Source organism: Entelurus aequoreus, linkage group LG07 (genome assembly GCF_033978785.1).
Source record: "Entelurus aequoreus isolate RoL-2023_Sb linkage group LG07, RoL_Eaeq_v1.1, whole genome shotgun sequence".
Taxonomy (NCBI): domain Eukaryota; kingdom Metazoa; phylum Chordata; class Actinopteri; order Syngnathiformes; family Syngnathidae; genus Entelurus; species Entelurus aequoreus.
Window position 1 is genome coordinate 49,288,774 of NC_084737.1, and position 27,207 is coordinate 49,315,980.

General features: G+C 40.2%; 2 protein-coding genes and 1 long non-coding RNA gene across 7 annotated transcripts in view; 1 reads left to right on the forward strand and 2 right to left on the reverse strand.

Moving 5' to 3' along the window:
* uba1 (ubiquitin-like modifier activating enzyme 1) overlaps positions 1-2,394 on the reverse strand; it is a 24,391-nt gene extending 21,997 nt beyond the window's left edge. The window contains exon 1 of one of the 3 annotated variants that reach the window (XM_062053815.1): positions 2,373-2,394. The gene's annotated coding sequence lies outside the window, so the exon portion shown is untranslated. Of the gene's footprint in view, positions 1-540; positions 779-1,964; positions 2,165-2,372 lie in introns of those variants that run through there. The other 2 variants (XM_062053814.1, XM_062053813.1) reach the window with 2 other exon arrangements.
* Positions 84-6,197, forward strand: LOC133653957 (uncharacterized). 2 transcript variants are annotated; one of them, XR_009826792.1, is made up of 3 exons: positions 84-433; positions 4,351-5,232; positions 5,375-6,197. It is a non-coding gene; the product is annotated as an uncharacterized LOC133653957 (long non-coding RNA). The 2 variants fall into 2 exon arrangements; XR_009826793.1 differs by having other exon boundaries at positions 111-433; positions 5,011-5,232.
* The window catches only part of camkvl (CaM kinase-like vesicle-associated, like), a 111,121-nt gene continuing 87,464 nt past the window's right edge, over positions 3,551-27,207 (reverse strand). For both annotated transcript variants that reach the window (XM_062053817.1, XM_062053816.1), the window contains exons 2-11: positions 18,564-18,670; positions 13,337-13,468; positions 12,916-12,990; positions 11,860-11,998; positions 9,478-9,598; positions 9,108-9,183; positions 8,886-9,022; positions 8,736-8,814; positions 8,565-8,652; positions 3,551-5,659 (exon numbers count right to left, since the gene is read on the reverse strand). In XM_062053817.1, the coding sequence (XP_061909801.1) occupies positions 4,328-5,659; positions 8,565-8,652; positions 8,736-8,814; positions 8,886-9,022; positions 9,108-9,183; positions 9,478-9,598; positions 11,860-11,998; positions 12,916-12,990; positions 13,337-13,468; positions 18,564-18,658 (2,274 nt within the window). In that variant the 5' untranslated portion in view covers positions 18,659-18,670 and the 3' untranslated portion in view covers positions 3,551-4,327. The remainder of the gene's footprint in view (positions 5,660-8,564; positions 8,653-8,735; positions 8,815-8,885; positions 9,023-9,107; positions 9,184-9,477; positions 9,599-11,859; positions 11,999-12,915; positions 12,991-13,336; positions 13,469-18,563; positions 18,671-27,207) is intronic.

A 27,207-nucleotide genomic window follows, 5' to 3' on the forward strand; every position in this document is an offset into this window, starting at 1 on the left:
AAATTTGTGTTATCATAACAGTGGATGGCTGGTGAAAAAATGAAAGTAACCCGTACGGCCCACGACTGTACGCTACCTGACGCTCGCTCACTTGCGTCTCAAAGGCTTTAAAGGTTTAAAAGGCCCAAAAAGCTCGTCAGTACTCGTGGAACAAACAAGAGTCGACCGGCTAAGAATAGGCTCCGTGCCACTAATCAGTTAAGTCGTTTGGCAAGAGGACGGAACGGCAACATTAATAAGTTAAGAGGCGAGGAAGCAGCGAACTAGCCGGAGAGGCTCGGCCTAGGCCTCTGACCCCACTCAGTGCGGAAAACAACTTTGCACGCTAGCGGGTGGAGTTACCGTGTGACATGCTAGCTCACGACGCTAACTGCGGATCTACTGGGCAATTTACAATGACCATCCCGGCGAGTCGAGGCGCTCACACGTCAAGGTAGGGCACACAAATAGCCTGTCAAAACATGGACGATATCACAAAATGATTGGTTTTGAGCTAACGCAGCTCGAGCTCGTGTCTCCCATTGATTCCTCTTTTCTTACCAATAATCCTTCCCGGGCCCTTTCCAATGCAAACCCGCCCCTCTCCGGTCGTGTTCAGATGCCAGCGACTGGAACGATTGTCGATAAGCAGGAATAAATGGAAGGAGTCGCGGCGAGCAGGATGGCCTTGGGCTATTACTGTCGAGTCACTGTGTGGCTGCGATGCGGGGCTTTCCTATGTAATATAACTGCGGCTGGCGTTACGACTGCAGTCGGGAACAAAACCAAAATGGCAGCCGGAGAAAGGGGGCGGAGGATGCGTGTGACGCACTCGCCGAAACATTGGACAGGAGAAATGTTGGCCGCCTTGCTATTGGCTTAGGGAGGACGACCAATGCGCATTCATCCCGCCCCTACTGGCTTGGACGCATGTCAATTATTACTGTACAATGAACGATGCAGGTATTTAAACAAAACACACCAACCAAGCTGGAAATGTTTGCACAAAGTAAGCAGCTGCACATCATTAAATACTTTTAGCATCATGTCGCCTGAGTGCGTGTGTGTGCGTGCCAAAGTCTTGCACTGATAATATACACATGTCGTTTATAAAGCACCGTTTGCTACAAAATGTCAGATTTATTGAGGACAAAAACAACCACAGAGTTCAATAAAACAAAAGCAGGAGTTACAGTCGGATAGGGGGAGCAATAGCAAAAATGACCCACTCGTATGAATGCAATGATGGATGCTGCTGAATATGAACCATCCGCCAAACAAGAGGTTAAGGGTGAGCTTTCCTTGCAGAACAAGAGTATTGGGGGAGGGGGTGCCTGGGAAATGACAAAAGGCTCCCGAACGTGTGGGCCGCATATTCTCAAGTACACATGTCGACATGGTCCCTTACTTATCTTTCCACGGCAACAATAATAATAATAATAACCATCCTCCCCGTGCATAATAGCAACGCTACATGTCACATGGCATGCAGGAACGCACATCTCGAAGGCTGGGGGGTGGGGGGGAGAATGCTCAATATTCTGTGACTGGCAACGTCGATCGCCGTGCTATTGTGACGTTTATCTCACAGTCCATTTCGATGAAATAGTTCTGCACATTCGACTAGATGCGAATAACAAAGCGCGTGTGCTTATAAGTTTTAGGCACAATCTGTCGTCCAGCTACTATTGTGGTATATTTACAAATGAATAAATAACTATAACACACTCCCTGCGAAGAAATACCCCGCATACATTTCAACCAGCGCTTTCGGCCACGTCGAGGTAATAACTACGATTACAGATTTAGCGAAAAAGTGAAGCGGCGTACTGCAGATAGAAAGGACTGCGTAGTTGTTAGCAGCTAGCCGTCAAGCTATCTAGCCTCCCTAAGACTTTTCCCCATCTTGTACCGCTATGTTCGTTAGCCCGCTAGCATTAGCCGCTAAAAATCGGGCTAGCATTGACGAGTGTGCACAAACTTACCACATCCGATATTACTCTGCCTGATCTGTAGTGTTAAAAATCGGCCTGTACCAAAGAAAAGTCCTAGGAAACCGCGTGACAAATGTTAACGCCGCTGTTGATGGCAACCGTGAAAGTGTGTCACGGTGGCGGGCTCTGCGTGAGTTTTTTTCCGCTTACGGCTGCCTGTCCGGTGGTGGCTGAAGCCCTCACTATTTCAATGGAAAGCAAAGCAGCAACATGTGCACGTTACAGGCGCGACCACCTCGGCTTGGAGGTTTCAATGGAAGGCTCGTATTACTTATTTTACCATTAAACATCCTTCCTATTACGTAAAACCCACACACAATACCCCCTAAACCATCGATTTGTGTACTAGCACATGTTTTTATTGCGTTTTTATTAACCATCATACACCATTTTCCTTACCCGTGTCCTCAAAAATATGGTCGAATCCAAAGTGGCCGCAATGGCAGATGGGATGTGTAGGCACTCTCGACTCTTTGCGACTACGTTGGCCTGCGTTTATTTCATGTACTCCATTAGATCAGTGGTTCTTAACCTTGTTGGAGGTACCGAACCCCACCAGTTTCATATGCGCATTCACCAAACCCTTCTTTAGTGAAAAATAAAATGTTTTTTTGTTTTCAAATTCAAGACAAAGTTATGTTTTTGGTAACAAATTTAGTATGGGGAACCTATTTTAAGTAACAAATACTTAATTTAGGGTTATTTGGTTAGGGTTAGGGTTAGAGGGTAGGCAGGGACCAGGGTTAGAGGGTTAGGGTTATAATAAGGCCATGCCGAATAAGGCATTAATAAGTACTTAATTATGACTAGTAAAGAGCCATTATGTTACTAATTTGCATGTTAATAAGCTACTAATTAATGAAGAATATGTTCCCCATACTAAAGTGTTACCATGTTTTTTTTACTGGTGCACAAAATGAACCGTGCATGAACATCACCTTGTCCAAAGGACTAAACCAACACAGTGCTTAAACTCACAACAAATTACACACCTGCAAACCAGTGTGACTTCTGCTGTTGCCGTATCCTTAATACGCCGATAGGGAGAAGTTTTTATTTACACGTTGAGTCACGTGTGTTTTGACCTCCGCCGAACCCCTGAGCCCGACTCACCGAACCCCTAGGGTTCGATCGAACCCAGCAGGGGCGCCGAAAAGGGGGGGTAAAGGAGACGGATTCTAGGGGCCCATGATGGAGGGGGTTTGATTGATTGATTGAGACTTTTATTAGTAGGTTGCCTAGTGAAGTACATATTCCGTACAATTGACCACTAAATGGTAACACCCGAATACGTTTTTCAACTTGTTTAAGTCGGGGTCCACTTAAATTGATTCATGATACAGATATGACACAGATATATGGGGCCCATTAAAATGCATAATTGTATGTAAAATAGCATCAAAAAATGTTGCCGCTGTGTTGGGGGCCCTGTAAAGATTCTTTTCATGGGGCCCAAAATCCCTAGCGGCGCCCCTGGAACCCAGGTTAAGAACCACTGCATTAGATCGAGGTACTGTTAGTCTTTAACATGAGTTTAATTTGCGTCAAAACCTCCACAAATGAAACATGTACAGATGACAATTTCTGACTTTATTGAAAGACCAACAGACAGTATAGTTTACATAGGGGGGGAAATAGTGGATAACTTTATCAGGGGTAAATCGGCCACATTGATCCAAAATCATGATAAAAAATGTAATGCATTGTTTTTTTTACACTTGTGATACTAAAAGTAATACGTTTAGCTCTTCCTTTCAACAAAATATATGTGCAAGACTATTGGATTAGGGTATAGACATGTTCACATTAAACAAATATAAGTTTGGATCAGTCCAGTTTGCTGCATCTCAACTTCAGCCTAGAATGAAAATCTACAATAAAATAAACATAAGTACAAATGGAAGTGCTTGATTACAAAAAATGTGTGAACATGAGGAAGTTTACAACATATAGCAGAACAAGAATTAGGAACCTGTTTACAGTACTTGCATTTACAATTTGCAGGAGACAATTAAATTAAAATAGTACCTTATCAGTTACTCATATTCCATTTCCCCCTGTGCTGCACTTTTTGACAACATAAAGTGGATTTTAGTGTTGAGAGACTAGTGGAGTGAGATCATGCTCTTTACAGATGTCATACAAATATATGGATTACCTATTCTTCTTTATAAGATGAGTATTTGGGTACTGGTCATCTTACTGTGACCATGCTATCATACCACACAATACAACATCTCCGTGGGGGATGAGGTGGCTGTGTTGTCTGGGTGAAAATATCAAGACCTTCAACAAAAGATCAAGATGATTTTTTTCCCCAAATTTTGTTTTGTATCATACTTTTCTCACCTGTTTTATAACCCTCTGCCCATTCCAGTTCCAGAGGAATGGCCACAATAGTCTGCACCTCTCTGTCCACCCTTCTCCAGCTGCTCTTCTGTAGCCTGGACTGAAGCCTGAGGAGGGGAAGGTGGAGGATAGGAAGGAGGTGGAATAGTAAGACGAGGGAGCGATGGCAGTGCAGGCCTGGGAGACGTGGGAAGAGGTGGCGGGGTGCCCGATGTTTCAGTTGGGTGTTGTGATGTGCGTGCACGAGAGGTGGCGGGTGAGGCGTGCGTACTCCTGATGCGTAGTGGTTCAGAGGGGCAGTCACTGATTTGCTCCAGCAATGAGGGCATATCTCCCTCTATTTTCTCCAGCACTGCCACCATTTGCTTTTCTATCTGCTCGATCACACTGTCCATTTGCCAGTCGCTTGTCACACTGCTTCCAACTGCTCCATGATGCAGCCCAGTCCCATACATCCCTACCCCTCGTCCCCGTGTGTAGAGAGTACTATAAGGACTCCCATAGGGCCCTGCCATCCCCATGCCTACCGTCCCAATGTCTGTGCTGTATGGGGTGGTGTGACGGCCCAAACTAGCAGAGCTACCAATTGCATAGCAAGCCTGACCTATTGGAGGACTTGCCCTGGCGATATTAAACTCAGCACTATATCTGTCTATTTTCCGGGCATCCCTATTCTTTCTCAACACAGGACTAGCTTCACCCCTTAAATTAACACAGAGACTTGCATCTACCCCTGGTCCCGGTGCAATTGCCGGTGTGACTGCTTCTCCCACGGAACTTTCTGCAACTGCCTCAGGTAGTTGAGTCTGACACCAGCTTCCATCACTCTCATCTTTCTGTGTGCCACTACCAGCAGCTGTGGGAGGACTATGGATTGTTGCAGCCATCTTACGCTTGCTGTTGGGATCAGGTGAGGCGCTTGTCTGTTTCCTGTCAAGATGTAGAACTGAACTACTGTCTATTAGCTTAGTGCATTCAGGGGTTATTTTGGATTCTTTATTTTGATCATCTGTTTTCCTTTTTTCATTAACTGGTGCTTTCTTTGTGCCAAGCTTTTCGCCAGGTGGAGATGAGGGTTCAAGAATCACATTTGCCTCCTGTTTTTCCACGTCTTGGTCCACACCTGCTGGTCTATTTTCAACCATTATCTCTAAGGACACACCACTGGAAGTCACCCCTCCTCCGTCAGCGACCCTTCTACCTCCGTTATTGCTTGCCACCTGGGTTGCCCCCTCCTCAACTTCCCCTGCTTCCTCACTCTTTACCTCAGCTGAACTGTCAATAACTGACTCAGAGTTCTTCAGTCGCTGCATGAAGGTGGTGACGCGGATCGCTTTCTGCAAAATATAGAGGCAAAGAAAATGGATAAAATGATGATAACAGAACAATGGATTTACCTGCTTGTTGTGTTTAACTACTTGTTCCCATAAACCTTTGACACAATCAATGATTACTGACAGTTGGCTTAAAAGTTATGCATTTGACAGTTTGTCAAGGCACAATCAAAGCGCTGGGATGTGATTCTAGTGAAATGAATTCTGCAGATGTGTGTCATGTATTTACTTCCAGGTAGATTTGATTGATTTTACCCTGGTTTGAATCAATCCAAAGTCTTCCCAAATACCTCATTGCTTGCTTGTTGACTTAAAAAACAGATCTACGTCACAGGCACAATTATTAGGCAAAATATATCATTTAGATTAAATTTTACTGATAATCAAATATAATGCAAACAATCATAGGAATATCAAAATGGTATATTTTTTGGCTCATATGGGTGAGAGAATAAGTGCTAGTCTGCCAAATTAATATGGGTGTCAAAAAAAAAAAGGTTTTCGAATTGTGATTCTTGTAACAATTCCTAATCACCTCAAAAAATCGATTAACATATGTATATATATATATATATATATATATATATATATATATATATATATATATATATATATATATATATATATATATATATATATAAACACACATATATATATATATATATATATATATATACACACATATATATATATATATATATATATATATATATATATATATATATATATATATATATATATAGATATATATATATATATATATATATGTATATATATATATATATATATATATATATATATATATATATATATATATATATATATATATATATATATATATATATATATATATATGTGTGTGTATATATATATATACATATTTGTGTGTGTATATATATATATATATATATATATATATATATATACATATATATATATATATATATATATATATATGTATATATATATGTATATGTGTATATATATATATATATACGTATATGTGTATATATATATATATATATACATATATATGTATATATATGTGTGTATGTACGTATTTAGAAAAGAAAAGTATTGGATATTTCTCTTGTGGCCTTATTTGTATTTGACATGTTATATGTATTTGACATAAATGTTTGGGTAGAATTTTATTAAACAACCCAGTTTATTTTCAGTAATATATACATTTATATGAGCTGTTATCTATTTTATGGAGGAATGTAGTTAATCACAGAACTGGCACCCAATGTTATTAAAAAAGTATTGATTTTGAATTGAAATTTTTTTTTTAAATTGAGAATTGTTTCTGAATCGATTCCTTAGCCCCAAAATGGAATTGAATCGTGCGGTGCCCAAAGACAGCCCTACAAATTACATATAGATTTCCACCCAAATACACAAATATATACAACAATAAAAAATAAACTCAAAATGACTGTTGGGTAAAATTTTGACCAATAAAGCCACCATATCTTTTTCAATAGCTACAATGAGCCTTTCATCCAAAGTTTGTCAGTTTATTGATCAGTTCGCAGTCAGCTTTTGCTGAAGCAGCAACCACATACTCCCACTGTCCCACATATGTCTCTCACGGTAAATCTCACATTGAGTAATGCTCACAAATTCTCAACTGGATTTAAATCAGGTGAGGTCAGTCACTTTTTAATTTCTAGTTAAATCTCATTGTTGTCCCATTCAACCTGAGGTAACAAATACTGCATATAATTATCTATTCATCTCTCCACCCATTTTTTTATACTGCTTGTCTCAATTAGGGTCACCAGTGAGAGGGAGGCAGGCTACACCCTAAAGGTCGACAATCCAATGCAGGACATGTAACTATTTATACTCACATTAACATATATGGGCAATTTAGTGTCTCTAATAACCTAACATGTAAATATTTGGAATGTGGTATTTTATGGAGTCTGAAAATGTGCAGCGATATGAGAGATAAGTAAAACACTCACTTTGCCTAATAATTGTGCACACAGAGATTAATCAATCTTTTCCTCTCCCCTGACTTCCTTAAAACTAAAAACACTAAATGTATAAAACACTGAATGTATTTGGGAAAATGTACAAGCTTAAAAGAAGTTTTTAAACCAGGTGGTTGATTATCTGGAAGTGGAAAGCTATTATGGCACATCAATTATTGTACGAAGCAGCATGTAGTTTTGATTGCTTGAATGTAATGTACAGGTACAACGAATAAAGGAATGACAGAGGGCCTTAATACACGTGAATGGTCCACAGTGGCTTACATCCACCACATCCTTTTCATTTTACTCTCTCCTTATCCACACTAACGGTACAATTACTCAACAATACCTACTGTATATTCCGGTTGCTGATCATGACCTTATTTGTACAAATGTGACTAGTGCAGATGAGGAGTAAAAAAGGAACAGACCGGGCCACTTTGAACATTTGACTTTGATCAGGAAAAGTGGGGCAGTGTGGATGGATCTCCTCTGGGACAGACAGAGTGACAGTGGGCATAGACAGAACTTATGGGAAGAGCTTCACCAGTCACTGTATGATCAACACATCTCATGGTTGACTGCTAATGGTCAATTATTTGGAATTATTTCCCCCTAAAATAGGCAATTCAAAAGCATGTTCAGCCACGAGGAGATGCTTTTTTCATTAATCATGCCAGCCTGAATGTGCAGTTCCACCCACACTCTGTCCTTACATTCGCTATCATGATGAGCTACAATACCTTCAACTCCTGGGAATTATATGAGGAAAGAGAGAAGAGGTTTATGGACATTACTTATGCTGTTTTCATCTTGTTCTGTTCTCCCCATTTGACATTTGCGCAAGTTATTATGCCGTTCTATTTGCATTTGTTTAACATCCTTTATTGTATTAGAAATGGAGAGTGAGCTTGACTTCCTACCCGCCATTTGGCCTTTGCAAAGTTCTTCTCAAATTGGGCACAGACGCCATCCTTCAGGTTCTTTTCTGATGCACCATTTCCTGCAATCCTGACAAAAGCAGCACTCAAAACATAAGGCCAAGCCAGGTATTTTGTACAAATACATGTGCACTTTTGAGATTACGACATTACCATTCATGCCAAAGCGCATCTTGTGCTGTGATTCTCAGCATCTGGTCCACCTCCATGAGTCGACAGACAAGCTCCTTAGCTTAAACAGTAAATGAAGCCAAACATATTATTGACTGCAGCTTGTTGCCATTGTGTGGTGAAACTGTGTACCTGCAGGGGATATGTCATCCCAGTATGGAGAATCAAACTCGAAGTCACCAGCAACAATGCGACAGAAAATGATGCGATTATGTAGATCTGTATTCTCCTCTTCTGTTTCATCATAAAAAGGCGGGTTACCAGATAAGCTGCAAAAAGAACACTTCATCAGCGGACACAGAAATAGTTGTGATTTGGAATCTATAAAATGTTGTATTGATAATGAAGACTCACAGTATGAACATAATGACACCCACAGCCCAGCAGTCCACTGGTCGTCCATACCGATGGCGAGCCACTACTTCAGGTGCTAAGAGATGATTCATAAAAAGAAGCAGTGTTAGAAGACATCTAAATTTCTTGGCTCATTCATCATTCATTCATCACCCATTTGACTACCGGTATGTTCATAATTCTAACCAGAACAAGTGCTTTACTTTACATACACGGTATTTGCCTCTAATAAATACCGCGCTCCTTATTTCATGCAGCCAATGTTTTTTTTTAATTTTGATGGCAAAAAGTTGACAAACGTAAATTAGGAAGAAAATACAAGTTCGGCACAATGAACATTATTACTCCTTGTAATGTGATATAATCTTACCCAGGTATTCTGGAGTTCCACAGGGTTCTGTGATGGACCCATTCTCAAATCTGGAGAGGTAGAAATCTCGCAGAACTACTTTGTTGTGATTGTTCTCAGTGTAGTACATTAGATTTTCCAGCTATGACAAAAGGAGGGACATACAAGTTCAAATCATTTACAAGAAAATACACATAATTATAATACAGTACTGTAGCTATATGGGTGCAAAGTAATATGAAATAGGAAAATAGACCACTAAAATAACCACCCAATATTGGTGTGAGAATAAAAGAAAATGTTACGTTTCGGAGGTCATTCAATTTCAGTGTGTTACTTTTTTATTGCCAAATCATTTGGTCTTTTCAAAGGGTCGTTGTCATCCATATAGCGTTGTGTAGATGTGCAAATGCTGTACCTATTCCATCGCCTTTCATGTCATCAAAATGTTAAATATTAAGGATAATTACACTGACATTTACTGTAGTTTAAAAGACACTATTGTGGATGCTAATGATGTGAAATCCCATACCAAGTGTGATTCCAACTGTTGTTTTATCCCTTAAAATGGTATATTATTCAATTTTGGTCTTCACTTTCATGTAAGAATACATGATCTTTTTTAAAAGAATGTAACCTCATAACAGAAACCTCATAACAGAGGTCATGACAGAGGTCTCATGACAATCTCTGAATAGACTACTGGTTAGGATGAATTGATTTGAGGTTGGACACCTCTAAAGCGTACTATTATGGTTTCAGCTACACCAACATCATAAAAATAATCCTCTGAACTTGGAATTGTTGTTGTTTTTGAATTCCTTGTTTATGTATGCGCAGTTATAAAAACATTTTAATCATGTTTAAAAAAACAATTTAATTCCACATACTGTATAGTACAGTATAACCTAAAAGACAGTCCCACTTTCTACCAGCAGAGGACATCTTAGGCCAAAGCAACGCTAATAGTTAATTCAAATACTGGTAGGCTGACAAAGATATGAAGCTGTTTTGAAAGAGAGTATATAGGGAGAAACTGCATTATTAAAACAATGTTCATTTGCAATGGCATCAAGTGTGACCAACCAAGGGCATAGTAATGAGATTAACATTGGAGGGGCAACCTGACACATTCATAAATACTTTGAGCAGAAATATGTCATAAACATGAATGACAGTACAAACCATTCACAAAATGATATGTCACATTAACAGTTTTTAAGTAACAACTTTCTGACATGGAAAAAAACAACATTTGTAAAATATATTGTTTTTTTAAACATTATTTTAAAACACAAAGCAGTTTGGCCAATGAAGATAACCTCTAATGACAAACTTGGTTATCCTCCAACAATACCTTGTGGTTCAGTTTGGCCAACAAAAAGAACTGAGTTATACCCCTCATATCTAAACACTCAAACTCACTGTCTCAATGAGGGAGCCAATGAGGAAAGGGAACATGCCGCTCTGTTGAACGTTGAAAATGGAAGCATGTGAGTTAAAGATTTCCATCCATCCATCTTTTATACTGCTTCTCCATCTTGGGGTCGCGGGGGGGGCTGGAGCCTATCCCAGCTGCATTCGGGCGGAAGGTAGGGTACACCCAGATTTCAAAATTTAATATTTTTCTCATCCGCATTATAATTTTTAGGTGGGACAAATCTGCCTGTCTGCAATATAAGGGGACACATCCTATGCCTATAACCACAAAGCTTTTATAACCTATCATACCAAATTTATTTATAAAGCACGTAATGCGGCCACATTTCCTGGGGGATGGTGGAGGGATAAGAATTGAGTTTCATCTCTTGAATGACGCGCTTTGAGAGTGCATTTGAAGTGGGTTTAATGTTTTAACAAAATACGATGACAAACGGAAGTGAAATATAATAGCAAAAATAAAGCGGTAAACAATTAGTATGGCACCCCAAGCATATATATCCTCTCCTATCCTCATCCTTAAATACCTAATTATGCACACACCAACCTTTACCCATGTGACCAAAAGACATGCCCCCACACACTGCTCATGAAAACCCCTTATTCTGTCTCCTGCAGCCCTTTCACAACAACCACAGATAAAAACAAAGGGGTGTACACCAAATTTTGTAAAACTTAAGGAAAGCATTAAAAGCAGAAAATGAAACCAAAAAACACATTCAAGTATGGTTGGTAAGCAAAAGTAAAAACACATGTTCAAAATTAAAATGGTCGAATGGAATATGATTTAAAACTGACTCAAAATAAAAACGGTAGAAGGGGGGTTTAAGATGGGATTCAAACAGACAAATATTTTTATGAATTTGTCAAGCGGTAGAAAATGGATGGATGGATGTTTTGGGTGGATGGATTTGTTTTGGAGTCAAGACTCTTTTTACTTCAATGCCAGAAAGTGCAAGTTACCTTGAGGTTTCTGTGGACTATGTTGAGAGAGTGCAAATACGCCACTGCCTCCAGGACCTGTCTAATGACACTAGAGGCATCTTTTTCTGTGTAATTCCCTTGGTCCTGAATCCAGTCAAATACATCTCCCCCTGTGGCACTGTGTGAAAAACATACACATGCACAGTGAGAGCAAAGTTACTGCTGTTAGCCACATGTTAAAATGCAATAAAATACTTTTGTGTTTGATTTTATGCCTTCTAGTAAGGCAATCTCTGTGAGCAAATAATACATTTGAGTGTAGGTCATTACTTAATTTTGGAGATAATACAGATGATGGCTAAGGCAGTCAAACATTTCCAAAAGGAGTAGAACGGTGCAATGACTTTTACCCAGTATGTATATCTGAATTCTCCTAACTAAACAAACAACTTTTTCTGTTGTTTGACAAGAACTTGCAAAAAGTCAAGCACTTTTCTCAGGGCATTCAATCGATCGCAACTGGACTGTTTGGTTTGTCTTAGATTACGTTTCGCCTCTTATTCAAGTAGGCTTCATCAGTTCATGCTCATAGACTTGGATTGGTCAGATCTAATCTCAGATTTAGATTGGCCAGATCTAGTCTAGTGGCTGGTGTCTAAGTCTATAAGCATGAACTGATGAAGCCTACTTGGATGAGCGGCAAAACATCTAAGACAAACCAAAAAGTCAGGTTTCCATCGATCGAATACCCTGAGAATACAATGACCTGGATGAATGAGAACATTCATAGACAAGTCAATCATTTGGTCAGCTACGCTGGGCGTATCGATTCTCTTAAAGTAAAGCATCGCTTCAGGGGCAATAAGTGATGTTGAGAGTTAGCGGGAGCAAATATAATCAAATCTAACATCTCACTGTTGTGGAGGGCCGCACCAGAGCACACAGTAATAAAATATGTTCATCACCACACTTGAGCTGATGGATTTCTGTGTGTATTACATCAATGTACAGGTGCAGTCAGAATGAAAACAAATGATAACATAGTAAAGTACCATTTATATGCAAGAAAGGTTTATGTGTAAATGAAACACTCACAGTTCTTGGATGATGAAGTATTCTTTCCGAGTTTCAAATGTATCAATAAGCTGAAGGATGTTTGGGTGGTTGACCCTGGAAAAAAATGTTATTCAATATAAGTTTCTGATAGTGTCGTGGTTCACTCAGATGACTGACAGCGAAGGTTCAGCTTGGTGACTTTTGTGTGAATGGTCTCTATGTGGCCTGCGATTGAAAGGTGACCATTCCAAGCTGATTGGTTGAAGTTAGCTTGAATAGACTAACTCACTGTCAGGCTGTACAAGAAAATATTTACAGAAATTGTCAGTTATTGTATGGTTAACTCTTTTCCTTAATAACACTGTTGGTGTAACCTCGATAGATGTGTGTTGAGTAACAATAGTGCAGATATCATTGATTAGATGTCTGATGTTTACACTACAGTAAAAAAACTGCGTACAGTTTCAGAATCATGATCTCGTTCTTGGCGGCCTTGCGGACTTTCCTGCCGTCTTTCTTAAGAAATTTCTTACAGACAAACACTTTGTCTGTTTGTCTGTCTTTAGCCAGGCACAGCTCACAGAACTCCTTCCTACACCGCAACGAGAGAGAACAAAAACATTAACTTAATCGAAATGAAATATAAATACATATTTAAATGTGTCTAACATTATCAGATTCAAGTGGAAATATCAGTGGATGCTGGTGTATGTCTGATGTCAATCACTTAAGTTTTAAAAAGCCATGTTTTAGGAGTACAGAATTAATCAAGTTGACAACAAGTTGAAAAATCATTTTGCCCTGAGGCTGAGAGGCATATGTTAACTCTTCTCAAGATGCGAGATGCAAAATTAAATGACAACTTTTCACATCTGTTATATTTAAAGGCTGGCATTAGCGTAAATTGTGTTCACATTACTTTTTCATTATGAGTCTCATGACAAATAATGGCAATGTTATAAAACAATAGGGCCAAGAAAATTAGGTATAATAAAAAAACAATTAGATTGCAGATATTGTTTTCATCACACAGTAAAGTATGTGCACTTAAGTTTTGGCTTGTATGAGTTACATAAGATATGCACAAATCTCTGAGGCCAGATGCTGATGTTGCCATATGGCCTATGGTGTGTGTGGGTGCGCCTGTGCGTGCGTGTGTGTGTAGAGTTTTTCCACACTCATTTTTATAATATTGTGGCTGTATTTTGAAAAGTTAAGTTGATCAAATCTGCTACATGCTGGCCTCTTGCTCCTACAACAATCAGTCCTTTCGTTTAATTTTTTTAATTTCCTTAACCTACTTAAAGAAAATGGAATCCACCTATTTTTAATCATCTCTCTCAGCAGAGCAAAATATACAAAACAGTTAACATGAATGTCATTTATGTAGTTCAAATTCCACAAACAGAAACCAACTCTACCTAACAGAAACTTCCTATAGCTCAGTATGAACATACTGAAGCACCTATTTGATACACCTTCACACAAAGCATCAATGAACCAGTAAGCAGGCCTTAACTGTAAGAGGTGCCACATCTGTGTTGTTCTTTGCCAGCACGGTCATGACAAGACATCAAGTATCAATAATAGAGTATCAATTTCTTATACTCTACTGTAATATATTTTGTACACTAATCCATTTTGTTTTATAGTCTTCATTTCTTATAGGCACACATTTCATTTTTATTTTCTTCATTTCTTAAACTCATATATTTTGGTTTACACATATTTTCTGTCCTATTTACAGGATTTGAGGTTTCAGCCACAGTTTGGAAAAAAAGCTAAATCAATCAATTTGGCATCAAAGCATTTCTGATTGAGACTCCCTTTGGCTAGAAGGCAGCTCGAAGACCTCGATAGAAAGTCAGATTCAAGGACCCATATTTCCATCCAAGAACATGGATGGATGGATGGCAAATTTGACACAACAGCAGGATAGCTACATAATTGACTACAGTGACGAGCAATGGTGACATACTGAGTGCTTTATTTTTGTATCTTGTTATCCAGTGTGTATTTATTTAAATAATAATACACTCTTCGCAAGTTGTGTCTTTTGATGGCAAAATATGTTTCTATAACCACCATTATTTAAGCCTGGATGTTAACAGTTTAGAAAATATGTAGTTTGAGTTGACTGCTGCTTCAAAGCAATCACGTAAAACTTAAGTATTGATAGTCCTGTCAAACAATGCAATTAAACGTTCTGATACATTTCAAACTGCTAACATAAGTAATTTTTATGCATGCACTCTCATGTGAATGGGAATGTCAATTTCAGGGCTGTCTTTAAATAGTTGTAGATTTCCATCCATCCATTTTCTACCGCTTATCCCTTTTGGGGTTGCAGGGGGTGCTGGAGCCTATCTCAGCTGCAATCGGGCGGAAGGCGGGGTACACCCTGGGTAGTTGTAGATTTGATGATGTTATTTGGAAAAGTCTGATTTGATTATCAATGACAATGGTTAGACATTTAACCCCGCCTCTACAGTGATGGGAAAATGTAGTAAACTAAGCTACAAGTTACTTTCGATTAAATGTAGCTAAGCTACAGGCGAAGCTATCCCCTGAGAATTGTAGCAAGCTACACGGCAAAAGTATCTTGCTACATTTAACAGCATTCATATCTATGGGCCCACATGTATAATATCAATGTTAATGTAACAGAGTGCACAAAGGTACCCAATAAGGGGCCATTACTATTAACTATTAACTAACTGGGGTCACCACACCCCACTGTATGTATTTATTTTAGTTTGCCCTTTCTTTGGCCCACCCCTATAATGTTACTCATTTTCTCTGCCTTCCATCCATCCATTTCTACCGCTTATCCCTCTCGGGGGTGATTACAGTAAAAAAACGTCATCTATCTATATCTTGACAAAAAACACCCAACAAAAAAACTACGACGTGTATTGTAAAGTTGGTAATGGTTATGTGCAGTGAAACTTTTCATGAACACAACTCACATTAATTTGTTCTCCTAAATTTGGGTTGGATGTCTTAGACGAAGAGAGCGGTTTAGTTTTATGTTATGGTTAAGTTTAAACAATTAAAAAATCAGGTTTGGGGCATTGCTTTCACTAATAAACACATGTATTTGTTGAAATATGACCAAGGACATGCATTATTGTGGGTTTCCTGGACATCGTCTTCATCACTAAAGGAAAAATCTAATCTGCGGGAGAAAATCCCTCTGCCTTTTTCAAGCATGTTTTTTTTCTGAGTGGTCAGCTTGAAGCGCCACTCTGTCTCTGACTCCCTCGTCATCATGTGACATGAGCGCGTGTCTGTGATGATTTTGTTTCCTGGTTTCGCCTTATCTTGCCTCTGATTGGCCAGTCCGTAATGTTTCGCCCTAAACTTAGCCAATTGTGACTCATTATACAAACACCAACCAACCATCATGGATTATCTCCGTTCATATGGATGTTCTCATTCATCCAGGTCATTGTATTTTCTCCGTATTTTTTTTTGGTCAGGATTCGCAGTCCATTTTCTCTCTATGTAGCTTGTAGCTTTGATGTAAGCTACCTTGCTACAATTGCTCTAAAAGTAGCTAAGCTACAGGAAAAGCTACTTGTTCAAAAAGTAGCTAAACTACCGCCAAGCTACTGAGAAATGTAGTTAAGCTACGTAGCTTAGCTGTATGTAGCTTGTTACTGCTCATCACTGCACCTCTATCAGTGGGAGGGATCGAATTGAGTACCTGCTGGGGCCCCTGCGTACAGCAGATGTGTTGCGAGGATAAACTGATTGTGTTCATCATGTCATATTGATAATAGATTATTGTTCAGACAAATAGCTTTTAGAGAGTAAGAGCTTTTAGAGAGTAAGAGATAACTCTTGCTTACAGTTTCGGTTGTCACTTTAGTCTTCCTCAGAGCGGTCGCTGCTTCGTAGTGTGATGTGTTAAAAAACAGCTGGTCATGTTTTGGCCTCCCAGAATTTACTCTCAAATATCTATGTGTCTGCACACAAGAATCAAGACTATTGGGAGGATGTTTTTACATGGGGGATGCGCCGATGCAAAACACATAGCTCGCCATGCCACCGCGCGTGTCGGGCCAGCTGTATCCTGCCATCAGCACCAGAGATGTAGCTTTCCTCTGACAATGGTAATGATCCTTCCAAAAGTTTATGAACAAAATCTTAGTTATTACTTTTATTTAATCTATTTAGTCATGTTTGATGTCTTTTCGACGGAGCCCCAAACCCGAGGACCTCATTAAACCATCCAATCACTACCCTATTTATTTGTTAATTGAAGTGGTTTAGCCTTTTCTGAGGTGCAAATAGTTGCAAATGAGAGCAGTGTTTTGCTCACTTTAAGGAAATACCTTCTTTTACAAGTTTAAAGGCCTACTGAAACCCACTACTACCGACCACGCAGTCTGATAGTTTATATATCAATGATGAAATCTTAACATTGCAACACGTGCCAATACGGCCGGGTTAACTTATAAAGTGCAATTTTAAATTTCCCGGGAAATATCCGGCTGAATACGTCTCGGTATGATGAAGTTTGCGCGTGACGTCACGGATTGAGCGGAAGTATTGGGACACCATTGTGTCCCAATACAAACAGCTCTGTTTTCATCGCAAAATTCCACAGTATTCTGGACATCTGTGTTGGTGAATCTTTTGCAATTTGTTTAATGGACAATGAAGACAGCAAAGAAGAAAGCTGTAGGTGGGATCGGTGTATTAGCGGCTGGCTACAGCAACACAACCAGGAGGACTTTGAGTTGGATAGCAGACGCGCTACCGTGAGTACGCAGCTTTCTTCCAAACATTTGATCGCTTGCCCGTCCGTGCGTGCCGCTATGTGCATGTCACATACGTAACTTTGGGGAAATATATGTGCTGTATGAACTTCGTGGAATTGAACGGTACTTTGGGCTGTGGGATTGAGTGTGTTGTGCGGGTGTTTGAGTTGTATTGGCGGGTTATATGGACATGATGGGGGAGGTGTTTGTTATGCGGGATTAATTTGTGGCATATTAAATATAAGCCTGGTTGTGTTGTGGCTAATAGAGTATATACATGTCTTGTGTTTATTTACTGTTTTAGTCATTCCCAGCTGAATATCAGGTCCCACCCGCCTCTCACAGCATCTTCCCTATCACTTTCACTTTCCTCATCCACAAATCTTTCATCCTCGCTCAAATTAATGGGGAAATCGTCGCTTTCTCGGTCCGAAACGCTCTCGCTGCTTGTGGCCATGATTGTAAACAATGTGCAGATGTGAGGAGCTCCACAACCTGTGACGTCACGCTACTTCCGGTACAGGCAAGGCTTTTTTATCAGTGACCAAAAGTTGCAAACTTTATCGTCCATGTTCTCTACTAAATCCTTTCAGCAAAAATATGGCAATATCGCAAAATGATCAAGTATGACACATAGAATGGATCTGCTATCCCCGTTTAAATAAGAACATCTCATTTCAGTAGGCCTTTAAGGTGAGTTAGCACATCAGCATTACCACAATCTGTTGATTTCTTTCTTAAAAGAACATAAACAAAATGCCATAGATTCGACTGATCGTCGACTACGGGCAAAATCTAACAAATCAGATTTAATAATGAAAATCCTTAGTTGAAGACAGCTATAGTCTATTGCTAAAACATGACAGAAGACAAAATAATCAAAGAAAATAATATTATGCAAATATTTAAAGTACTTACGCTCTAAGGACCTGACCGATCTCATATTTGTCCGTCACATCAGATATACTATTGTAAGTCCGCCCATCTCGCAGAGCAAGGCACCCAAATGGCATGACAGCATTCACCTGTTAATTACAGACAGAAAAATACAAAATGAATAATACATTCCAGCACAAATGTGGACTGTTGAGCACAAATTTTGCTAATACGTTCAATAAAAGGATTAACAGGATTTGAGGAAGGCATTGATATTCATATTGAATAAAAAAGGAACACGTTGAATAAAGTGAAGGTCAATTTTTGTACAAAATGGCATACAAATGGCTCTGGTTGCTTGGCTGCATGTAAGCCTTGTCAAGAAATACTAAGCGAGCCACCAAGCTTCTCTTCATTCTGCTAAGATCCACAGAGGTGTGTGCGGCTGTGTATGACAAGTTTAAATTAAACTTTACTAATAAAAGTAAGTCCCTTTGCACCTGAGGAACAGCGCCACACTTATATTGACTGCAGTAAAAAGAGTTTAGATTCCGTTTGAATTCCATCCATCCATTTTCTACCGCTTGTCCCTCTCGGGGTCGCGGGGGTGCTGGAGCCTATCCCAGCTGCATTCGGGCGGAAGGCGGGGTACACCCTGGACAAGTCGCCACCTCATCGCAGGGCCAACACAGATAGACAGAGACAACATTCACACTCACAGTCACACACTATGGCTAATTAATCGGTGTATTTATTTTAGTATCTTACTTTGGGTTGAATTACCTTCTATACCTTTTCACTTTTGACTAAATGCACCATTTCTTGAACACAACTCTCAGTAGGATGCTGTGCACATTATACATTAGTATGGCTACTATTTTAATGTTTGGCTACTATAATTAAAAAAAGCATATCTACCAGTGAATCACTGAACATTGTTATATTTGGTAATATTTGTATATATTTGCTTTACATACAGTCAGCGCCAGTTTGTGTGTATGTATTTATATTATACATATTGTTCACACATACAATACAGTCCATTCCAAAATAACAGCCCCCAAACACCCAATTTAAAGAATGTAGTGAATCAGCAATCGATACAGTCCATCATCTCACAGCCCACATCCTTGACGTCCCTGGAAGCAGCATCATGTCCTCCTATGCTCCTGTTCTACTCTTAACAATTACCCGATGTACTTGGTCTGTTCATTAATACTGTATTCATGTTCGCTTTGGGTTCATTTACTGATTATCGCTGTCCAATTTATCGTCATAGGTCTCAAAATGAATCCATAAAGCTGACCAAATTGAGAAGTGATGAGATCACTCGGGCGAGCGAGAGCTCTGATGAACTGAGGTTATTAAGTAAACTAATAAAGCTGCGATTACTTCAGGATTGGGGCTTTGAAGATTAGCTGACAGAGAATGAAGTGCACATAACAAATGGAGAGGGGTAGAACAAAAAACAATGGAAATGCTCAGGGGTAATGACATTATGAGAGTGCTAATTTAGGATTATGAAACATATATCAATGCGATGATGTCAAAACCCCCCTCTTTAGCTTCACGTAGCATCACCAGTGGAAATGGTCAGTTCAGAAGCGTTTCGGGGAAGGCGGGGTTTGAGAGAATTGGGTAATCCTACTGCCAGCCCCTAATCTCTAATCTGTATCTCTAATCCAGAGCACTGGGATACGCTATGGATGGATGTGTGTCTGCAAGTGCGTTCATGAATCTGTTGGTTTGAGCAAAGTGCAAAGGTCAAAGCAGATATGTGACATGTGCTGATCTGAGGTTGATTTAGAGGATGAGCGTTTGCTTGCGCATGCGTGTCCATATGTGCAGGGGAATTTAGCGATGGATTGAGAAAGGCCTGGTTTATGAGGAGATTATGTGAGTGCGCCAACATCCCCATGACAAGATCCAGGAGGGTGAAAAGTGGTGCCCGATGTGAATGGGATTTAAGAAAAATGGCATTTGTGGATAATGGTCAGTATATGTTTACTGACAAGTTTGGGGTGGAGCCTTTTCAGCAGTTTTGACTTTGGCTTCATACATGTACAAAAAGAGTGGTGTATTAATTTGTTATGGTTTCCGTGTGGGCTGTTTTTCTGTTTGGACTTTATTGTTACTTTTTTTATATTTATAATCATGTTTGTTTTTTACTGTCTTGTTAGTACCAACAGTACCTTCTTCCGTCTGTGCTGCTTGTTGTATTGATATTAGTTCTTGTCTGATAGCTTCCCCTTGCGTCTCGCCTCACCTCCTCCCCTGTCTAGCTTTGTTGCTTTGTAGTGTGCATATTTAGTTCCTATGTTTCTTGTTCAGTGTCTGTGAGGTTAGAGTTAATGTTTTTTGTGTTTTTTTGCACTCCACGCATTCTTTGTGCACATTTTTAAATTTTTGGGTCCACCTGCTTCCACTGCCAATCATCAAATATCATAATCATTTTTTGCTAGGTAGAATGTGTAGGGAACTTAATCAAAAGAGGGCACACTGGTGAAGAAAAGGTAATTGGTGAGGTAGAGTAACAACAAAATTGTTACCATAAAAGGACATTACTGCCAGTAACATCTCAACAAAAGCACAAAAATTCTCCACTTTTTAAAAAGCTGTATCCAAATTCACAAGCTATACTAATAACAGCGCAATACATTTTTTTGTGTAGCTTTGAACTTGCACCCTCACACCCTGCCATGTATGAGACAAATTTGTGGACATACCGAATTTAGAAACACACAAGATGAACAAAAACTTTATGAACCGACCCATAGTCACTGACCCATATGTTACAGTACATTGGAATCAAACACATAACATTTGTTACCTGCTGGATATGATAGAACAATACCCCATATTTACTCTAAGGCAGTGGTCCCCAACCACCGGGCTGCGGCCCGGTACCGGTCCGTGGATTGATTGGTACCGGGCCGCACAAGAAAAAAAATAAAACTTTTTTTTTTTTTTTTTTTTAAATGAAATCAACATAAAAAACACAAGATACACTTACAATTAGTGCACCAACCCAAAAAACCTCCCTCCCCCATTTACACTCATTCACACTCATTCGCACAAAAGGGTTGTTTCTTTCTGTTATTAATATTTCTGGTTCCTACATTATATATCGATATAGATCAATACAGTCTGCAGGGATACAGTCCATAAGCACACATGATTGTATATTTTTATGACCAAAAAAACCCCCCAAAAACTAACAGAACATGACTAAACAAAACATGATCCGGGTCACAGATCATGACATTTTTTTTTCCCAGACACGGTCAAAAAACAATATATAGATTCAATCAATCAATCAATCAATGTTTATTTATATAGCCCTAAATCACAAGTGTCTCAAAGGGCTGTACGAGCCACAACGACATCCTCGGTACAGAGCCCACATACGGGCAAGGAAAACTCACCCCAGTGGGACGTCAATGTGAATGACTATGAGAAACCTTGGAGAGGACCGCATATGTGGGTAACCCCCCACCCGCCTCTAGGGGAGACCGAAAGCAATGTATGTCGAGTGGGTCTGACATAATATTGTGAAAGTCCAACACATCAGCGAAAGTCCAGTCCATAGTGGGGCCAGCAGGAACCATCCCGAGCGGAGACGGGTCAGCAGCGTAGAGATGTCCCCATCCGATGGACAGGCTAGCGGCCTGTCACCGGCCCCAAAATTAGGTACACCTGCCCACTCTCCAAACAATTCATGTCGCTGATATTATGTGCATGCCAGGATTAGATGTAAATAATACATTTATTTTTCTTGGGTTTTCCTCAACCAAGTTGTTTTGTCGCAACGGCGCGGTCTTTTTCATCTGAGTAGCAGCTGATCCAACTTGTACTTAATAGTCCATCTTAACAAAACAGTCCCGTATAAAATGCAGTGGACAAATAAACATGGAGGTATTTATTTTATAGACATCAGAGCAGGTGAGAAAACATTAAATGAGAAGGAACAACACGGGAGGCTCCAGACATCAGCAGACCTGGCAGAGTATGAACTATAAGTGCCCACATAAGTACACCTGTCAATCAAAAAAAGACTGTAAAACACAGCGTTCAGAGGAATCCAAATCATGCCGAGTTGCATTAACCTAATGATTTGATGCTTTGGTGTTGTTTAACCTGGTAACCGAGATTGTAACAACTTTTGTAAGTCAGAAAAGAGGAAAATCATAAGTCCCCTTTAAAGTACCAGTAGAGCAGATAAACAATTTGCCTCTATATTGAAGCCTTAATCATGTATATTGGATTTATGGCACTAAAAGACTTCCAACATTTGCGAATAAATAAATATGTTAAAAATAGTATCAATCTCACTGAGATTCTCAATCCATTTTGAGAGTTAATGAGCATGCCACATGATCTGTGACAAAGAAGTAGCAACCAGATATTCCTTCCTTATCAATAACAGTACTTTATTATGATCCAGTACCTTATATTTTTAGGCCCGAACACAAAGAGGTTGAGCAATAAGTTTTCGAAACCGAGTGCTAAACGAGTGCAGCTTTATTGAAACACTATAGCATCGGCAGCTTTGCTAGATGCTAAGCATATACAAACTAACCATAAAAAAAACAAACACTGTATAATTTCCACTCTCGCTGGGATGCCCTCCGACGGGGCGCTCACATATTCCCGTTTAGATGAAGATTCTATTGCAATCCTCACGAAGGGTTAAAAAAAGTTGCCACAACCGCATCTTTTTCACCATCTCGGGGAAGTCAAAGTCAACCAGTCTCTCGGTCCATTTTCACATTTGTCGACTACCCAGTGAGAAATGCATAAATTCTAATCTAGAATGACCTATTAGCAAGTTTTAGACGAAGCAGAAGCAGCCTCCGGCTTAGTGTGTCAACAATAGCAGCGTAAGCTAGCATTAGCTCATTGCTTTCAATGTGCCACTAAAATAGGCCGTTTGCGTTATCGCTTATAATAACAATATCACTCACATTTGGTTAATTTACAGGTCACGTCATATAAATGAAGTATTGTTGGCAGTTTTTGAAAATGGATGGATGGATGGATTTGGTGAGCGTGACCTCAAGAATGCTGAAATAGCAGACGGTATGCAGGTAAAAAGTATATTGGCAATGTGTCTCCGCAGCCAGCGGGGAAGAGCCAGGTGTCGGCGGCGGGTGGAACACAGCTGCAGCTGGAAAACGGCAGCACAAGATGCGCAGGATGAACGCCCCAGTAGCAGCAGAGGTCCATGCCCAGGTCCCAGTCGCTGCTGCTGTCAGCGCAGAGGATGTCCTTGGACTAGCCACTGTTGCGGCCGCCGAGGAGGAAGATAAACGGACGCTTCTGCAGCAGACCAAGATGGCGAGCGCCAGACGGGCACTTCTGTAGCAGGCGAGGACAGTAAGTGCCAGACGGGCGATTCTGCGGAACACCCACTGGAGTTGCGGGCGGCGACTGCGACACACCCACTGGAGTTGCGGGTGGTGAGTGCGGCACACCCACTGGAGTTGCGGGTGGTGAGTGCGGCACACCCACTGGAGTTGCGGGTGGTGAGTGCGGCAGACCCACTGGAGGTGCGGGTGGCGACCGCGGCAGACCCACTGGAAACAACGCTGGCATTAGCGGCAGACCCAATGAAGCGGATGGCGGCGACTGCGGCAGAACCACTGGAGCGGGTGGCAGCGACTGCGGCAGACCCACTGGAAAGGATGGCGGAAACTGCGGCAGACCCACTGGAGAGGATGGTGGCGTTTGCAGACCCACTGGAGAGGATGGCGCCGTCTGCAGGACAGGACGGAACGGTGTCGGCATTGTGGACAAACTCACTGGAGAAGAAGGGAGTACTGGTTGCGAAGTCGTTGAGATCATCCCAGCAGGGAGATATGGTAGCATCGTGGACGACCTCACCGAAGCAGGAAGGCTTGCTGATAGCGACATCGCTGATGAGGTCATCCAACTAGGGAGGCATGGTAGCGGCGTCGTGGATGACCTCACTGGAGCAGGAAGTTTCTGTGCTTCCCCAGCTGCACAGCGACTCATAGCCCCCCTGGCACCCTCATGGGACGGATCCCAGATTTCCCCAGAGAGGCATACAGAAGACAGGGATGGGTGGGAGGGAGCTTGAGGAGAAGCTGGAGAACGCTTCAATGTGGCCATCAAGGCCAAAATCTTGTCAAGAAGCCATATAAATATTTGCAGGGTCACTCACTGGCTGGATCATTTCTGTCAGGATTGGGTGAGAGTTGCTTGTAATGTGACCCCAAGGATGTGGAAATAGCAGACAGAGGTAAAAGTATATTTATTGGCAACAGGGAGGTGCACAGTAGCTAAAAAGCAGAATGATTGAGCACAGAAGGAGGCACCCAGGTGGAACTAAATAGAACTAATTAATGAGAATCAGGTGTGCTGGCCGGACATAGAACAGAAAGTAAAGTAAGTAAAACACAGAGACCAAACAGGAAATACTAAGAAAACAAGAGCACCAGGACAGGAAGTGATTCAAAAACACAGGAAGTTGAAACTAGAAATATGAGCCCTGGACAGGAATTAAAAGACTGAACACAGGAAAACACAAACGTGGCCAAACTGTCAGTAGCAAGCCGGACTTTCTGGATGTTTTTAGAGGGTATAATGGGCGCAATAGAGGACCCTCGATCCGTTGACTCATTTGTTAGCTATTTATTTACAATTTCAAGTGCATAAAAAAAGACAAGCATATGTGTTCTTGACTTACAGAAGGATTGTGATTGATAGACAACACATCTCTTTTCAATGTTTGCCTATTTCCAATATGACTGATCTGATAATATGGTCATAGAGTGCAGAAGCGTTACTCCAGTGATGTAGAATCTTCAGAAATTGCCGAAGATATTCGGAGCGGAATATTCAAAATGGCCGACTGAATTTGTGGCATTTTATGTTGTTTGGACCGTATTTTCACATACTTTGCCGATTGCAAATACAATTGGATATGGTTTAATGGATACAATGAAACACAATTAAACATATAAAATAAGCTCATTTTTCCACTCTACTGGTACTTTAATGTTTAATGCGCTCTTCAGACCTCGGAAAACATTTGATTAGTACTAGAGATATTGAAATATTGCCACCTGTAATAATAGCAAATATTATTTAATATAGCTCCAACAATATTTGGCTTCTGATTACAATATGGCTGATAGAAATTCATATGTGAAGATACAGTATGTCACTATTTTTAGTCAGGGTTTAAGGTTGGCTTTTTCTTTTGGGTACCTGTTTATCGTGTGGTCACAAGGTTTTTTTCCCCCAAGGAGGTTATAATCTAAAGATGCTGTCTTAACACATGGGCTTGCGGAATACTGAGTCAGAACAAACCTTCAAGTTGAGGCTGAGTAAGAGACAAAAAAGGAGGGAGATAAAAATGGACAAGTGGGAACGACGAAAGTTGAGGGAAGAGGTGCTAAAAGAAGGGAAGAGAAAAGCAAAAGAGGACGACAGAAGGAAAATGGAGAAAATACTGCAGAGTGCCGAGGTGCAAAACACAGAACTGCAGTGGCAGATTTGATAGTGCCTCTCAACTTCACAGCTTCACAGCTGTGTGTGTGTGTGTGTGTGAAAGTTTTGCAGAGGTAGATGTGTGTATGTGCATGTGTGTGAACATGTGATGTGACTCATCTTTATGAAGGGCTGTCCCCTATCAACTCTTATTTTAATCCAGTTTCACCATTTTAGCAGCAGCTGCTATTTGACCATTGGAAAGTGAGCACAGTGAACAGTGTGTGATTGAACAACATTTTTCTTTTTAGACATATTTGTCACCAAGTTTTCCATCAGACAAAGTTGACTCATCTGTGCCATGTCACACAGCTTCATATAAAGTTATATATAAGTATTAAGTCTGATCACATAACTACAAAAAAATGCTTTATAAGTGTGACATACACAAATGTGTTGTCACATTTTTGTTTTTTTATGTATTTGCTTTTGTATTTTTAAGAGCCTCAGTGTTCAGTAGAATGAGCAGTGAACTGATAATTCAGGCACAGGCCTATTCCACCTTTCGCCACCAGGTGGCAAAACCCCTTCTGTGAGACAGGTAGTATAGGTGGTCACGTGACGTCTTCTCTTCAGATGAACAAGGAAAGAGAAACGTAACAACACACAAGCTGACTCTGTCTCCTTTTTGTCCTGTTTTATCAGGTAAATACAATATTAGAACATACTACATGTTCTCTATGAGCACTTTATGGTGTAAAGCAAAGATTCTCTTGGTTCTTTACCAGAAATGTCGTGATTTTGTAGAACTTTGATGTGTGAAGTGAATCTCAGTGTAAACATACAGATTCATGGCAGCCATGTTACTGCTGCTTAAAAACGTGTCCTTTTGTTTGTTTCTGTGACAGTATTATGTTGCTCCCTGCAGTATTTGAAGCTCCGTTTTTCTAGTGTTTTATATGAGTGATGCCTGTTGCATTTGAGACAGTATATTTTCGTTTTTGATTTAGTTAGTTGTTTCTCTACTGAAGTGCCTTGTAATGAATCTTACTAGTCCATTGTGTTATGCCAATGCAGTATTTAGCCTACCTTTTGGGGTCCATATTTTGTGAATTGTGGTTTCATGATAAATGCCAATTCATGGTTTGGATAAATAAGTCCATGTTTATGTGGAACGTTAAAGGACAACTCCGTTCTAAAAATATAATTGGTAAATGCCAACGTTAAGAAC